At 41.1% G+C, this 17,823-nt stretch overlaps 1 protein-coding gene across 1 annotated transcript; it reads left to right on the top strand.

Moving 5' to 3' along the window:
- Positions 1–11,042: 11,042 nt before the first annotated feature.
- Positions 11,043–16,620, top strand: LOC308114891 (riboflavin transporter 2-like). Its single transcript, XM_080472141.1, has 4 exons — positions 11,043–11,270; positions 12,938–14,000; positions 14,074–14,197; positions 15,906–16,620. The coding sequence occupies exons 2-4, from the start codon at positions 12,985–12,987 to the stop codon at positions 16,116–16,118; spliced, it is 1,353 nt and encodes a 450-aa protein (XP_080328267.1). The 5' UTR covers positions 11,043–11,270; positions 12,938–12,984; the 3' UTR covers positions 16,119–16,620.
- The last annotated feature ends 1,203 nt before the right edge of the window (positions 16,621–17,823 follow it).

Raw genomic sequence — 17,823 nt, 5'->3', positions numbered from 1 at the left:
CAACGAGCCGTGTGACTAGCAAATGGCCTTTATTTACCCAGTTGTCCATGTCTCTTCAAGTCATGAAAATTGAACACGTTTTCCACCGCAGAATTTCCAACCAACTCTCTGGAGATGAACGCCGTTGCGGGAATCTTCGACATCAACAGCGACGGATTCATTGACTACTATGAGTTTGTGAGCGCGCTCCACCCCAGCAGAGATCCCTACAGGAAAACACTGGACGCAGATCAGATCAATGAAGAGGTGAGGATGTTTACAGAAAAGAGACCCAGGGGTGAATTCTTTAATATATTGTCAGGACAAATTATATCCTTGTTTCACTGCGGTTTTATAGGTGAGTCGACAAGTATCACAATGCAACTGTCCAAAGAGGTTCCAGGTGGAGCAAATAAGTGCCAATAGATACAGGGTGAGTCATTTCTACTTGCAGGTTTAAGATAAAAATCATAAATCCATACGTTTTCCTAAAACACTGAATCTGACACTTGTACTTCGTCTTTGCTGTAGTTTGGAGATTCCCAACAGTTGCGGATGGTCCGAATCCTGAGAAGTACGTTGATGGTCAGAGTCGGAGGAGGCTGGACTGCACTGGACGAGTTCCTGGTGAAGAACGACCCCTGCAGAGGTCAGTAGGAATGAAAAGTTCATCAAAACGAACCATTGTGAAAAGGACTAAACACCTCAATGGTAAATGGATTTCCCATATATAGCACCTTTAAACTGTGTGAGCAGCCCCAAAGTGCTGTACATCATTAATCACATTCACCCGTTCACACACACGTTCACACACCATTGGCGTTGAAGTGCATTGAAGCTATTTAAACCAGCCGACCGAAACAAAAAAGAAAAAAAAACGTCTGTTCTTAAAATAGAAACCATATTAGGTCGCTGCACACATGCAGAATTTATTAAGATCTTGCATTTTAGTTTGTCTGGCTTTGTGTATTATTTATTTATTTTTTGATATATTACATCTCAAAATGTTATGTTATAATAAAATATTTGGACCGACAACTTATGGCAGTTTTGTCCATTGTTCTGGTCACATCTGTCGTACTCAACAACAAATCATAATCACAAATGAATGTGTACAGGCGTGCTGTATGTGAAATGTTTTGAACTGTGATAATACATCATTTTATCAGTGCACTGTGTATAATGAAACATTTACATCATTTAAAGCTGACTTTTGTGAAACAAATAATCTTGAAAAAAAAAATGTATTGGAGGTATTTGTAAAACTGTTCCCTAAGGAAATTGCTCATTTTACACAATCTGCATCTGTCCATTTGTTTATCTCACCTCGAAGCATTTGATTTTCATTAAATTCTTGTAACTCCCTTGTCTCGTATTGTCGACCCTGCAGGACGCTTGACATGTTTTCAACCTTCTGCTCAGTCGTGTTTATTGGCCGTGACAAAACTTGCTCTGCCGTGTCGCCAAACAGTGAAGGGTCGGACCAACGTGAAGATCAAGGAGAAGTACTTGTCGCCCGCAGGAAGCACGTCGAAGGGTTTGAGCGTGAGCAGGTCCAACTCCAGCCTCAGCCTCTACAGCAGTGCCTCCGCCCCCACCAGCCCCATGACCCGGAAGGTGAGCCTTCAGCCGCTGGAACGTCAGGTTTTCCTTCAGTAGATGGGAATTTTAAGAAGTCACTTCAAATAAAAAAAAAGCATCTACCTGGATCATGCTTATGTTTAATTCTTCTTTCCTGTCACACCATCATCATCATCATCATCAAAAAAACGCATCATCATGTTCTTTTTGTTGTCATTTTACCAATTTGGTTGAGATACATAGTCATTTTTAGCCTTAATCCCATTTTTCCCAAAGTTTTTGTTGCTTTATCTTCAAAATGTGCTGCTTTAAAACAATATTTCAGCTGTTAATAGATTATACATGTTAGAATTTATTGATGGTGTGCACAGCAGTTATCCTCTCTAGGATTATGTGTCTGTGAAGCAGCTGCAGCAGAGCGCTATTCCGGAGCATTTTGAGTTTTGAGTTGACTGACGTAACGTATGTGGCTTCAGGCCTTGCTCCGCAGAAGCTTCTCCGGCGACCGCTGCCTCCGGCCCAGGAGCTCCATCGCTGCTCTGGGATCAGACCTCCAGTTCGTCACAACAGGGGAGGACAACTCGCCCTCGCCATCAGGTCAGCGGTTCAACATTATAAATCCTGCAGAGTCCTGCTTCCTGCAGAGTCTGCAGAGTTTTGTAACTCTTGTTTTCATTCATTTGTGCGCTCCAGAAGAAGCTGAGAGGTTCCCCACGTGATCAGCTCTGCCCCGTGAGCACCACGAGTACGCCGCGAACTAAACACCGCACCCCGGGGGGCCCCGACGCAGAGCGACGGGCAGACGTGAAAGTGAAGGAGACCCAGCCTGTCACGTCTGATCAGCGGAAACTGAGAGGAGAAGTCACCTGAAAGTTCTGCCAATCACTGAAGATACACCAAGCTTTTTTTTTTTTTTTTTTTTTTTTTTTTTAAATCCCCTCCTGCATTTCATACATTTCTTGAATGCGTAGAGAATAGGAAGTTTTGCATGGACACTTGTTGCATGGTAGCCAGAGACCTGATTAAATCTTTTTTATTTTTTTTTATTTTTAAGGCTTGCTATTCTTTTGTGGTTCATAAGGCGAGCAGAGGCGGGCAGTGATGATCGGGAATGTGTTCACACACTTATCAGAGGGCATGTTGAGGCGTCCTCCTTGCTGAGCTTCTCAAACAAAACAAAGCAAAAAAAAAGAGAAAGAAACATTTACCAAATCCATGATTTAATGAAGGCTGCCATATCCTGTCCTTCAGCTTTGTGACTTTTGTGTTTTTATTTCTATCCATGATGATAATATTGTTGGCGGGGCCACACTGTCTTTTGTCTCTCTTTCTTTTCCGACACCGACTTTTAAAATATGTGTCTCTATTCATTACTGTTGAGATTGTCATGAACACTGGAGATTTTGTAACGAACAATGCACTGAATTACGACCGACCGTTGTTGATTTGTAGAGATTATTTGCTCAGGGCTGCTTTTCGCCTTTGGATGTACGTATTTCTATGGAACATGACTGTGAACATGTAGAGGTTTTGTTTTCCTTAGCAAATATTTCTTTAGCACATCCTTTTTCATGAATATGCACTTTTCTGTGTCCAGCCACTGTAGATATGTTGGAAATTTGCCAGTTGTCATAAATGAGAGAATTAATGTTGAAGCATATGGTTTAAGCTTGGAATTTTTAATTGTATTTGTCATTGATTAATGCGCCGAAGGTGATACTGTATGGTTAGCAGGCCCTTCAGTAGTTTTCCTCCCACTATTCCAATGTTTGTCTTGCTTTGTCAGATCTTGTCAGATCAATGCAGAAATTAATTACAGCGCCCCCCCTCTCTGCAAAAAAAAAAAAAAAAGAACATGCTGCAATGCATTTTTTTGATTCTCAAGCAGCTGCAGCGCCACAGTCAGCCATTGCACAAGCTGCTCAGTCTTACACTGTTCCTGGCTTTTTGCCCTGCATTTCCCTTACAGGCAGTCTTGCGACATGCTGTTTGTTAGTGTCCCTTTGTACTAAAAGACAGACGGTTCCATTGCATTCGGTCTATGCAGCTATCAAAAAGGATTTTTAAAGTCAACGTTTTTTACATCTTAAAGTAAACTGTTTTCCTCTTCACCTTGCATTTGGGGAAGGGTGATGTTTTCCTGTGCTGTAAAGATACAACAGCCAGATTTCTCTTCTATTGCTATGCACCCTGATCTTTCTGTACTGTAACTGTTTCTATACCCAGCACTCGTTCAGATGTCTGTTTTAGGGAAATTGTAGATGAATGTCACTAATAAAATTTATGTTCCCTTGTATAAGAAATAAAGCTCTTTTTATACAAAAAAACTAAACCGTTGACATGATTACGAATCTTGGGCTCTGTTCAAGTCAAAATGCATACTTCTCATTTCAAAGTAGTTTAGCATTTACATGTCAATGTAGTTTTCATGTCCGGCCACTAGTGGGTGCTAGTTCCAGTTTGGTGCAATTCAAGACAATGTTTTAAAACAATGTTTAAAGAGAAAACACATGATTTTTGTGTTTTAGTTTCAGAAAAGTTTCATGTTTACACAACATTTTGAAAACCATGTCTGTTTACACAGAAACGTCAGAAATGCTGAAAAAGATGTCGTTTTTATGTTGGGCCACCATTGTTGTTATTGTTGATCCATTCACACATGTGCAGAAGAACTACTTACTGTGGCCATGGTGCGCATGTTCCTGGTTTCCATGGAGACAGAGTCGGAGAGTTTTTGAAAAGTTGTGTTTTTCACCGGTTTCCACTGAGAAGTAGTCAGAGTATTTTTGAAAAGTTCCACCATGGGAGCTGTTTTTCAAAAAAGAACCCTCTCTAGTGCATATTAGAATGTCTCACGGACGTGGGAGTTGAAATCCTTGCTCGATCTCCCCAGAACCCAATGTGCTACGGTCTGCCAGGACTGGCCTGCCGTCTTCCCCACCATCTGAGCCAACTGATCACAAGTAATGCCTAAATCTACGCCTCCTTTCACTCTGACGTCTACAACAAATCTCAGGTGTGAAACCTTTACAAAGCCGCTATAGACCCTGACATCCAATAACAATCACTCCGATTCCTCACAACCATCGCATTTTATTTCAGGTCTTTGCCAGTTGGTGATTCTACGGCTCTGGGCACTTGGAGTGTCACTCTATAAATGGAAGCTTCACAGCTGATCAGGAGATTGGAAGCAGCTGGCCACTACTTCTGTTTAAAACTCGACCCTCCTGCAGTCCACATCAGTCTTTTTCCCCTGACACTATGTTTTGTTTTTGCTCTGCTGTTGATTTGTTTTAGGAAGTGGATACTTTAAGAGATTTGTGGTAAGTATTAAAAGCAGCCCCCCCCCCCCCCCCCCCGGTTATGGAAACCTTTGAACTGGCTGCGTTGGGGGACAGGGAGACAGTGGCGGTTTTGGAGGAAAGGGGGTGATGTGATCACAGGAGTTGAGCGGGTGAGAAGGCGGGCAGCAGAAAATGGCTTGGATCCTACTGACCCTCGTCCATTCATGATTTTTATTGTGTTGCATGAGGTACATTTGCAACTAGTGTTATAATATATAGGCTGAGATTGTAACAAAGATTCAAAACGTTTTATTTGGCATATAACTCTAAAACCTGATAGTTTGATTCTTTATTATCTAAACTATAAAAAAAACTAACTGACAGCAATGGTTGTCCTACAACTGAACAGGAATGTAGGTCAGATTCCCATTTCCTTGTGTTTGGTAACTTATTTTCTTTCTTTTTTTTTTTCCTCCTTCATTCTCATTTATTGATAAATTCTCAGTGGCAGAAACTTTACCCATGATTGTCCAAGTCGACCTGGCCTCCTGTAGATCTCCAACAAATGAATCTTTCACATGCATACACAGACTTGTTTGTTTAAGCATGTAGGCCCAGCAGTTTCAAGAAAGAAAGCAAAGGATTATGCTTCTACACAAATACTCTCCAAAGCTCTTGGTCACAGGATTGTTCAACATCTTGAGAATTTTTTTTTTTTTTTCAAAACAACTCTGATGTCCTGTGACTGGACATTACTCTCATAAACTGAGCAGTGCAGAGAACTCATGCACTCAGCACTGTTTGAAAATTGAGATTGTTTATAATATATATATGACTCATTTCTGCTGCAAGGTTGTTTGGGTTCATTAGAAAAAGACACCAGTTATGGAAAAACAGGTTCCCTATGTTAGATAATGTTTTTAATCAGATCATTTTATCATTTATCAACAATTCAGTGACAAGTCATTCATTTGAATCAGGAGAGACGCTATAGGAATATAATACAGAGTCTCAGGCCCCATAAAACCACAACTGTTCTCATAAACAAGATAGAAGTTGATCAAGAGGCACAGGATGAATTATAAAGAGAAAATGTCCAGACCAGAGCAGGTTGGAACAGGTGTATTTGAAGTGTACAATACAAAAGTAATCTTTCATTCAGCAGTCCACAAGCTGTTTACACGACAACGGTGCTCGGAGCCGCCGAAAACACAACATTTTGAAAACGGCTCCCAAGGTAGCACTTTTTGAAAACGCTTTGACTCCGTCTCCGTGGCTGCTGCTGCTGCTACACATGCACAACATAATAAATTGATCTTCTGCACATTCATGAGCAGATGAAAAATAACAACACTGGTGGCCTTCAGAGTGTCATGACTCCCAGTCTATATTCTCTTTGGACTCGATAGTTTTATAGTTGAGATTCAACCGGAACAACAATCCAACTTTGTCCTCTGTCCATATGAATGTCCATGTACTCGTGATTGTTAATGCTGATAGCGTTTTGTTCTCTGTGTGCTTGTGAGTGTGGTTTCATTACAGAAACAACCAATAGCAACTTTAACAAATCTACCCATGGGTTAGTGTTGTCACGATACCAACATTTTGGTATCGATACCGATACCACCATGTAGTTCGATACTTTTCAATACTTTTCCAAATAAAAACGGAACACAAAAAATGTCATTAAATACAGCCTGTCTTAAGTAGGACCAACGTCTTTAAATGGTATGTTACTATGCAGTAATCTTTATAGCATTAAATGGTTAAAATATAATATTTTCATATTATATTTATAATACTAATATTTATAATAGCTTAAATTCTTTTCCAGAGCTACTTTTTCATGGGTATATAAGTTATTACCTGTTCTTTGAATTCCTCATGCAGGTCTGGGGCCTTGTCCTTCAGGTGTTTAGCCAAGTTAGTAGACAGACATGTTCTCAAACATCGTTTGCACAGTGGTGCTTCGGTGTTGATGGCGACACCGTGCTCATTTGTTTTGAAGCCAAAGTACTTCCACAGAGCACTTTTCGCACCTGTTTTTTCTACAAGTTGCGGCCTTGTGAATGTAGCAGCAGCCATCGTTTCCCTTCTGTCTGTCTCTCTCTCTTTGATTTCTCTCTTTCGCCAGACTCTTGCTCTTTGCTGTTCCGTTAGTGATGCACTGTAAAAAAAAAAAAAAGGATTCCGGTACTGGCCGGGCCCAGTATAGTATCGTTTTAAAGGCGTCAGTACAGCGACACCAATACAGTACCGGTATTCCAAACAACTCTACCATGGGTACGAATTAACCTTGGACCAAGCACTAACTCGTGGCTCAATAGAATAACTACAATGTTTTCAGCATTTCTGCCAGTTCCATCTAAACGGACATAGTTTCAAAATGATGTGTAAAATGGAAACTTTACTGAAATTTAAGTGATACATTTCGGCTTGAAACGCTGTCATGTAAATGAGTTAATGGGCATGTCGTGTACCAGGGTATTTACGAAACTAGATTTCACACAGCGGATATTTAGGAAAACTCTGCGTCTCTGTTTGTATCTCAAGGAGGTTATGCAGAGATTGACGTCACAATTCGTGACGTTGTATAGTTTCCAGGATTCTGATGGGCTATCATGGCTTCATGCTTCTCGCTACACTGCCCCCTACAGGTTTGGCATGCTCATAGTAGCTCTTAACTAGGTGTAAATGCGGGTCAGTGTCAATAAAGTTTTGGGTTTGTTTTTTTTATACCTAGGTATGTGTAAATGTGGCCTTAGTTTTCACTTCCTCTCTCATCATTGCTTGTCTTGTAATTCCATGTTTGTGCAATCCTCTGTGTTTCCCTCTCTAATGACCTCTACAGTGTTTCCACCTGGGTCTCATCAAACCCTTCCACCTGGTTTCTATATAATCCGTTATTCGGTCTCTGCATCTTTATTGCCATACGTTTTGAACCATCTAGTTTTGTCAGAAGAAAGATCTGCTTTGGTTTGAACTTGTTTGTGTGTTTGGATTATCTGTTGGTGCTCCCTGACAAAAATGGGGAAAAAAAATCAAAGAGACGGTTGTGGATGATAGACAATAAAAATGATTTACTGATCATCAGTGGATTATTTTGAAGGCTGAAGCTAAAGATCCTGTAGTAGATTTTCCTGTTGTACAAAAGTTGGGGGGGTTGATACTGACTAAAGTTTGAGGCATTTGTATACTTCTGCAGAAAAGGAAAACAATCAAACTCTGTTGTCAAGTTACAATAAGGAGAACTTGAGACAGCGCAGGCTTTATGGGAGCTGGGTGGAAACATAATGAAGGAGAATGTATGTTACCAAGTTGTTTTTGTAAAAAAAAGAGTCTGTGAACGTGTGTAAGTGTGACTCAAATGGGAACAGAGAAACACTCCTCTGTATATCGGCGGGTGTGGGCACTGTGTCGGGAAAAACTTGAAGTGGTCACCTGAGAGAAGGTTAGTGACATGTCATAGTTAAACATGGTGGGTGAGAAAGGAAAGAAGCTCGGTGTCGTTCCTCTAGCAGCCTCAGCCGACAGCAGCTTCACTGGAAAAATGGTAAAGGTAGAGACTGTGTCAGCCTCCTCAACTGAAACTAGGAGCTGGTTCCAGATGAGGCTGATAGTAAAAACCGAGGAACCTTGAGTAGGCAGCACTCTGAGAACACACCTTGCACTAACAAAATACAACAAATCGGCTGTTACTGTCGCACCGGAACAAATTAGAGGGAGTTTTTGATAAACAGTGATTAAACCGATGCAGATCCAGCAGATGTTTTCATTCCACATTCAGGAGTATTTGGGTTTCTTGGAGCAAAAAGGAATCTGCCTCCTGTCACACTTGTGAACCAGCAACAAGACTTTAGCTGTTAATTTGTGGGAAGGGAACACATAGTACCAGCCAGTGGAGAGGTGGGTACAAGGGCGCAACAGGGGTCATTCATTTCAGCTGGAATTTGGGCCGAACAAAAGCCAGACTGACCCTGAGCAGACGCCCACTCAAGACCCGCCACATCTTCTGGTTGGCTGGGCTATTCTCATTCACTCAACATCACTTCACTTTCATAATTTAATCTCTTTCTGCCTTATTGATTTATCCGAACATTTCCAACCCTCTGTTCCTCCACCCTCCCTCCTTTCTCTCTTGCTCTCTATATACTCTCCCCTGGACCCCTCGACCCTCAAACCGTCACATGACACAGATTCACCGAGTGGTAAGACAAAGTGCCCTCAAATCACCGTGCCTGCATACTCGGCACACAGCAACGTCAGACGACCGCCGCACCGGTGCACATCTGAGCAACCCTCTGCTGGACTACTCTTGTGTAACCTCGCACCAGAGCCGAGCTTCCCTTCCTGCGGGCAGGTAGGTGGACTGTTGTGTAATTCACAGTGAGGACGACAAGTCGTTCGGTTGTATATGTGTGTGCTGGGCTGGGGAATTGGATCTCATTTGGTTTTCACCGTTTTATTTAAGTACTCAGAAAAGTATTAAAAACACATTTTGAAACTAACAAAGCTGTAAGGATGTTGGGAAAGATAAAATAAAATCATTATTCATATGTTCAAAAGTGGGGGGGGGGGAAGTATTTGGAGCTGTTTCAGTGGATTGTATTCGCAATTATATTGTCCTATGAAATATATGTTGGAAAAATTAAATGTATGTTGTTTTATTTTTAAAAGTACCTAATGTAGGACTTATGTTTTACATGTATGAGATTGGATTCTGTTATTGTGGAAGAAATTGGGAAGTTGCCCCATAAAGCATTAAGTAACTAGAGAAGGTTTCTACAGTGTTTCTTCATAAAGAGTTTTTTTTTGTTCTTACTTTTTTCAAATGACAGAACCTAAGTTGTGTTTTGCTAAACTTTCTTCTAAACTGACAAGAATTTATTACAAGAATGCATAAACATGCTGTGGAAAATTGTGTTATTTTTTAGTAGTGTTTCTTATAAAAGCACTAACAGCACATGGATGGACTCCTTTTAACAAATCACTTTTCAGTTAAAGTTGGTTAACCTGATTGATGTTTATTCTAAAAACAAATACTGAAAAAAAATACAGAAAGCTGTGCTTAAGTATTGCAGTGTTCAGAGAAAAACTCCTGTAAGTGACCGTCCTTAATAAATACACACAAAAGTGCTTTGTAGTGCATTTTTATTGGATAAAATATTTGGATAAAATTACACATCTGACACGGCAGTACTCATTCATGTACAGGCATTTTTCAAGGGGGGGCTGAAGGGGACTTTTGTAAATGTGAAATGTTGAAATATAAGTGATTTTTAATAATAATTATTGAAATGTCCAAAATCCTTTAGCAACACTTTAGGGTATTTATTTTCAATTTACACTTATTGAGCGCAATATAAAATGTTAAATTGTACAATATATCCAAGATATGAAACGCGTGCTTCATGTGAGTTAAGTTAAATGCAGGTCTTCTCATTCAAAGGGGCTTTTATGGAAATGCAGGAAATGTTGCAAACTTGCAAAGTCACGTTCGTTTTTTGCGAAATTCAACTTGATGGACTGGTTTCCTCAGTTGTTTGATTGTCTTCACGCCTTTTTGTGATGGTGAAACTATAGATCCAAATTGACGTGTGAGGAATTTCTTGCAGCAACACAAAGCCAGGCGGGGACAGAGTACAGCTGAGCGCTTCTACTTTGTTCTATTCCTCCAGTACAACGATTGTACATTACGCTGCCAAATAGATAATTCATTTTTTTTTTAAATTATCATATTGAAATGATCTATGTATAATGTATGTATTAAGTGTGCTTCAGATATTTTTATATTCAATCATTCACACTATCTCAAAAATTCTCAAGTGGGAACGCAAAGTACTTCTTTTTCAATTGCTTTAAATCAATAGTATTAATGACCAGTAATGTGAGTATTCATATTCAGTTACCTGATTTCCTGGTGTTGTGCAACTTTATTGAACAAAAGCAGATGTCCCTCTTCCTGCTCACTGTGCCATTGAATGGTGGGACGAGCACATGGCCGCAGGCTGGTTGGTGAAGAAGAAGGGGGAGGGAGGCGCTCTGAGACCTGCCCCTCCACTCTGCTCCCTCCCACTGTGTGGGGTGGAAAGAGAGAAGGAGAGCACATGGCTGGTTTTGAAACCGCCCTCTAACACGCTGAGGGGGAGAGGGAATGGGGGTGGCATGGCGGTAGATGACGTGTGCGCCTGCGCAGTCTCTCCTGTCAAGCGCAGCACAGAGGCGGAAGCAGATTGTAATCCTGTGCGTGAGGAGGGTACAGCCGAAGGAGGAATCACACACACACACACACACACACACACACACACGCATACATTTGAAGCAGATGGAATAAGAGGTGGGGTTACAAACGGATCGCGATGGATTGAAGGTCTCGGAAAGGGGAGAGGTCAGAGGAGAGACGCCTCTTCTTGTGTTCTCGGACAGGTAAGGGGATGAGGGGATGGACTGAGCTGTTAGGTCACGGCTTTGGTCTGGTGTATTTCAGGGTTTACCTCAGATCCTCAGATCCTGCAGTCCATCGTCTGTGGACAATCTGCTTCTCTTTCGATGTACCGTGAGGAAACACACCAAGCTAGTTATCAAGTTTGCGTTTTAAGCTGTGATCATGAGGGCCAAAGGTTAAATGTGTGTGTGTGTGTGCGGGGGGGGGGGGGGGGGGGGGGCGTTCCTAACCTCTTAACCTGGGGTCCTTGTTCCCCTGAGATCATGGGGGGGGGGGGGGGGGGGGGACTGAGGCTTGAATGAGGATGTCAAATTTTGGCCAAACCTGTTACATAAACCTCAAATAAGACAGCTTTATTTTGTAAAAATGCTGGAAAACTATACTACGCTTTCATTTAAAAGGTTCCTGCTAAATGATGTATGAACCCGTGTTTTGACTTCACTTTAAAATTTGTGACATTTTTTTCAATTCATCTTCGAACAATCAACATTTACATTAAATGCTGCAGTCATGTTAGTCATTTGTACGTTGTTTTTTCCCCCCACTAAAAGTTTAATTTTTTATTTTTTTGGCATGGTCCCATTGAAAGACATTAGAGGTCATGTGCTTGTTTCAGAAACACAATAAATGCATACATGCTATTGTGTTAGCATAGCCTTCCTCTCGCTCGCCAAGCAAATAATTCACAGTCACTGTATAGATGCAGCTAACATCACATAGATAAACAACCTCCCTTTAATGTGTGTGTGTGTTCATGTCGGGGTCACGTGCTGCTTTTTTAAGGGAGCAGTGTGTCAGTGTGTGAAAGGTCATGCATCCATTGCTGCAGAGCACATGGGAGAGGAGGGAAACACGGACGGACAGAGGGAATGTGGATCACAAGGACTCGATCCTCTGCTCTCCATTCGTGTCTGTTCGGTATCAAGCAAACGTCATGTAATCAGGATTTATTTATTTATTTTTCCAGTTCTGGTCTGGTGCCTCTCACAGCTACGTCGGTTGGGAATTTCTTAGTTTGGATTCTGAGTGGACCAACTGATCCGAGTCAGAGCTATGAATCACGTTATTACGTGTAACGAGTTATTAATGTTGAGGTTGCTGCACTTAAGACTTTGAAGGAAGCCAGTTTAATAATGTGTGAATGGGATACTGCCGATCGACACTCACACTGGGGGATCAAGATGCTGAGGAGGCCTGTTTGGGCTTATACAGGATGTAAACAATAGATTTTACTTACTTCATTAACTTTACCCCAATAAAGCTTTTACATTTATTTTTAATCCTGCGTCTTATGCCGTATTCAATCCCTTTCTTTTAATGTATTTCATAATCTTTATTTCTTTGTTTTAATGTATTTGTCTTTTTTATTTTTAAAGAACTATAGATTGCCTCGTGTCTGAATGGTGGTCTATGATTACATTTGCCTTGCCTTGTCTAATATAAAGATGTTACTATGCTGCAATATGTCAAATATGATGGTAAGATCAGTATTTGTGTAGCTGAGAGGTCTACAATCTCTACGAGTCATTTTTGTTTCACAAAACCAAAACAACAAAATGACAACTAAGACAAGCTCTTTGCCCCTCATTCCTCATTCTAGATGGATTATTCCAGAGCCAGTAACTAAACCTGTCCTGTTATGTTTCAGACTGTGCAGATCTACATTTCCTGCTCCACCTCATTCCTGCCTCCATTATGTCGCTGCTGACTCATGCGCTGGCCTGCCTGTTTGGCATGGGCTCCTGGGTGGCCATCAATGGGATGTGGGTGGAGCTGCCCCTGATTGTACCTGAGATCCCAGAAGGCTGGTACCTGCCCTCCTACCTCACCGTCCTCATCCAGATGGCCAACGTTGGTCCTCTCGTCATCACCCTGATGCACCGCTTCCGCCCGGGGGTGCTGGATGAGCGGCCGGTCATCTACGGCATCGTAGGGTTGGGGATCGTCGCCACATTCCTGCTGGCCTTCTTCTGGAACCACACGGTGACCATAAGGAGCTCATTACACAGTGTTCCACTACTGGTTCTCTGTTTCTTGCTTTCTGTGGTGGACTGTACCTCCTCTGTTACTTTCCTACCGTTCATGATGCGGCTGCGTCCGCAATATCTCACTACATACTTTGCAGGCGAAGGCCTCAGTGGCCTGGTGCCTGCCCTCGTGGCACTGATTCAAGGCGTCGGAGTCGTCCACTGTCAGAACGCCACTTTGACTGGTAACAGTTCTCAAGTCGGAAGCGACGAGCTGCAAGCCGTCTACCAGCCGGCCAAGTTCTCCGCTCAGGTGTTCTTCATGTTTCTAAGTGCGATGATGGTTGTGTGTATGGGGTCCTTCATCCTGCTCAACCACCACCCCGCCGTGGCTCGGGAGAGAAAGAACGACCGGTACTTCGGCGGGGATCTGGACCGCGAGAAGAAAGAACAAGGTGTGTCTCTACATGCCCGGACGCCAGAGCAGAAGCCAATGATCGATCCCCTGGAGGTCATCAGGAGAGAGCCCAGGAGCAGCTTTGGGACGGGGACGTACAGCACCTTGGAAGTGGGGTTCATCTTTGTCGTGCTGGCTTGGGTCAACGCACTGACCAATGCAGTGCTGCCCTCAGTGCAGTCCTACTCGTGTCTGCCTTACGGAAACAAGGCCTACCATCTAGCCGCCACAATGGCGGCTGTTGCAAACCCCGTGGCCTGCTTCATCGCTATGTGTGCACCAGTGAGGTGAGAAATTCTGGTCATAAATACCTTGGAGACTCTGGTTGGTTTTACCTCATGAACTGCTTTTTGCTTTCAGGTCTCTTGTCTTTATGGGTTTCTTGACCGTGTTTGGAACTGGATTTGGAGGCTACATCATGGCCATGGCCACTCTGAGTCCCTGTCCTTTGCTGGTTCACAGTGGCTCTGGAACTGCAGTTATAGTAAGTCTCTCTCTTCTCTAAAGAGTCATCTTATTATAGAGTGCATTGGCTTTTCTATTCTGTCTTTAAAAAAAACACTCCACCTTTTAAAATAGGGATGATAAACTTATTTCAGTCCATTTTAGCCACAAACAGTATTATAAACTTTCCCTCCTTTATTAAGTAGGTGACCATATTGGTTTTCTGAACTCCATATGCACTGTGACCATGAAACTAATGCAAGTTACAGTATTTCCAATAAATGAAAAAAAGAAAGCAGAATTTTTTTTTTTTTTAGGCTAAATGTTTTACCTTTTAGAACTTCGGGGAAAAATATTTGCTCTTTTTAGAGATATTTTTTAGAATAGACGGCATATCCACCTTTGGTCAATTCTTCATCATCTCCATCAAGTTAAAATGTCCTAAAATATATGAAAGAAATCGAAAGTTGTTATTGTCATATAATATGGCAATATCAACTTTAGATTAAAACATTTTCATAGTGTTTTAATACAAAGAGGCTTGAATGCGTCAAGCAAAATTCAACATTTATTTGATTTTCTTTTCAATAACCTAAACAAGTTGATACTTTTAAAGTAAAATAAGTCCAATTTCAGTATTGTTCTATCTTAACAATTCCTCATAATACTAAATATGGTGAGATATTAAAAAAAAATAAAAGTCATCTATCGCCTGTATTTGCATTAATTTCCTTGCAAGATCTCACTTGCTCAGATATTCAACCATAGGATGGGCCTGTTTTGGCCCACGGGCCATATGTTTGACACCCCCATTTTCAAATCAAAAATGTAGAATTTGGGACCTTTCTATGGTACTCTAGTGGCATTTTTTTGTTCAAATAATAAAAAAAAAAAACCTTTGTCAGAGGGTATCTTTACATTTATGGGGTCTGTGTCGACAATAAATCACATTCACATATTCAACATCATATATCAGAAATATTTTACAAAGATATTCTAAGTTATATTTTTGAGTCCTCATTGTTCTACATTTGCTGACCCAAATTGTAATTGTATTGAATTTCCATATCAAAATATTCAGGAGAATTTCTTGGTAAAAAACCTCAGGGAGACAAAATACAGAGAAATCAGACTGAAAGCGATTTGAAAAAAGTTTAAGACAATTTTATTACATTATTCTTGCAAGAAGAGACAATGTCACAGTCCAACCTCTGCATGATTATCCAGGACTTTGTCTCACAATGAAGTCAGACAGCGCCTTCTTAAAGGCTGAGATGTTTATAGTCTGTATTGAAGGACACCAAAAGCAGCACAGAGGTTCCAAGAGTGCTGACACAGGTCATCCTTGAACACAGACTGCAAAATACACTTCATTCTTTATGAGACAAAACAAGATTTCTCTGATACAAAAGAATTGATATATGCAAAACAAAAACAAAAAAGAGTCAGTCGAGTTTAACATTCTTGGACACAGATTTGTAAAAACATTTTAATGAACACCTGCGATGGGGAAGTGGAATATGTCTAAAATGTTACTCGGAAGTGCAACACAGGGGGAAGTAATGAATTATATTTTTGGATTCTCGTACGGCTATGAATAACGCACTGCTATTTATTTTACATCACCTGTAATTTCTAAACTTTTTCCTCTACCATCGTGCATTTCTAAGCTGAGAAAATAAATGACTACGTTTGTCACCAAAGCTGGGGGGGGAATTATGACACTGTAATGACTTTCTCTCTTGCAGGTTGTCGCCTGGATCCTGTTCGTTTTGTCCCTGTCCTACGTGAAGGTCATCATCGGGGTGATCCTGAGAGACGAGGGCCACAGCGCCCTCGTGTGGTGCGGGGCTGTGGTGCAGTTGGGCTCCATGCTGGGAGCAGTGTCCATGTTCCCACTGGTCAGCGTCTATAGACTTTTCGAATCGGGAGACGCTTGCAACACCCAGTGCCCCAGATAAACACTCTCTACAGCATTTAAATTGCACTTTTTGTAGCCGCACTGAACAGTCATGAGGTTTTGTTTAGACAAAGACGACAGGTCAAAGGTCACTACTATCAGTCTTGTTTTGTTTGTTTTTTTTTGCCTTTTTTGTATATCATATGAGTTATTTAAAAGAAACAGCTTTACAATGATTACCTTATTTAATGACTTGTGGACGACTCAAAGCTGGAATTGTACATCGACATGCACTGCGTCTCGAACCACCAAATCGAAATAGCATTGAGCTGCTCAGCATTTAAGTTTAGAACCAGTCGATGTCAGTTTTACTTGAAAACAATAAGCTTTGTGTTTTTTAGAACTAATGTGCCTTAATTCTAGACAATGGTACTTTTTTTTTGTTGTTGTTTTTAGTGTAAAAGATTGATGAACCGGTCAGTTCTCTTCTACTGTGTGTTACTTGAGTCAAGAGGCTGCTTAACAATAACGAATAAAACATTTGTTATGTTACGTACACTTTGCTTGTGTCTTGTGTTGCATGTCATCTGATATACACCTACACACCCCACCACTCCGACTTTCAACTAGTAAGGTAAATAAAACATTTTTCTTTTTAATTTCTTTAAAAAAAAAAACTACAACATTGGAGATTATTTGTCTAAATCTGTTGCAAGAGGGGAGTCAAGGTAGGCGATTGCTGAGAGCCCCAGACCCGGGGAATTTCAAAAAGTTCCACCTCGGGAGCCATTATGTACATGTCATCAAATCTTACTGGGATTTTATGCGACAGACCAACACAATGTGCTGCATTTAACTAACAAACTGTTCATTTATGAAAACAAACCCAATATGCATCGTTTTCTGTCCACATCACAATAATGTAGCACATATATATATATATTGCCATGTACAAAAAAACAAAAGCAATCAGGTTTATTTTAGCTGAAAAAGAAAATGTGTGGTTAAATATTACTGGGAGGTTTTGGTTGTATTATTTCTTGAGGATTTTTTATTCCGCTCTATTGGCAGAAGATTGAGATCACCTGTGGGCTGATCAGCGTTCTGTCTGATTGGCCAGCCAATCCGGAGCACCAGGGACAAAAGGGCAACGAGAAAGTGTTTTCCTTGGCTGTCACAAGTGTAACAGCGTCTCAATGGCGAAACGTCTTAACAGAAAAGTGCAAGAGATGTTAAGAGGCCGTCAGCAGATTTTAAAGAGGGTGAACTACAGTAGATTTGTGACTAAAGTTTATTTTTAACTAAAGAATTGAACTTGCAGTTTGCAGGTTTGAATCCGTCACTGTCTTTTCACAACTCCTCAAGATCCTCAGAACCCAACAGTCCCTAGTATGCAGATAAGATGGTGTCATGCAGAGAAATAATGACTTGAAGGGGTATACGCATTTTTAAAATTGGTCTGCTTGGACATAAAATCTTATTTGTACTTTAGTAAGAATAACAGAAGACCACATTTTGAATGAGGCTTTATTCCTCTTGTTTCTTTTTTTAGTCTCCAGACGCTGTCTTGTTGGTGAAGAGTGAACCAGAAATTGATCCTGAGCTCACAAGTGAAGTTGAAGTAGAGTCTATTATTGGGGGGGTCTCTGTCTCCATCTGCTGGTTTTTACAGGAGGGAAAATGGACGCAGTCATTCTCCCGCAGAATCTTTTCCTGTTGTGAGGAGACACGATTCAGATCTCAGAATTTAGGCTTTTAAAAGAAGT

Source organism: Lipophrys pholis (genome assembly GCF_963383615.2).
Source record: "Lipophrys pholis genome assembly, chromosome: 9".
NCBI classification, from domain to species: domain Eukaryota; kingdom Metazoa; phylum Chordata; class Actinopteri; order Blenniiformes; family Blenniidae; genus Lipophrys; species Lipophrys pholis.
This window is presented reverse-complemented; position numbering and strand designations above follow the sequence as displayed.

What these genes read in the sequence shown, in the direction of transcription:
- LOC308114891 (XM_080472141.1), top strand. Translation starts at nt 12,985, where the DNA reads ATGTCGCTGCTGACTCATGCGCTGGCCTGCCTGTTTGGCATGGGCTCC. An exon ending in GCTATGTGTGCACCAGTGAG is followed by an intron (nt 14,001 to 14,073) that starts GTGAGAAATTCT and finishes TTTTGCTTTCAG; the next exon opens with GTCTCTTGTCTTTATGGGTT. An exon ending in GCTCTGGAACTGCAGTTATA is followed by an intron (nt 14,198 to 15,905) that starts GTAAGTCTCTCT and finishes TCTCTCTTGCAG; the next exon opens with GTTGTCGCCTGGATCCTGTT.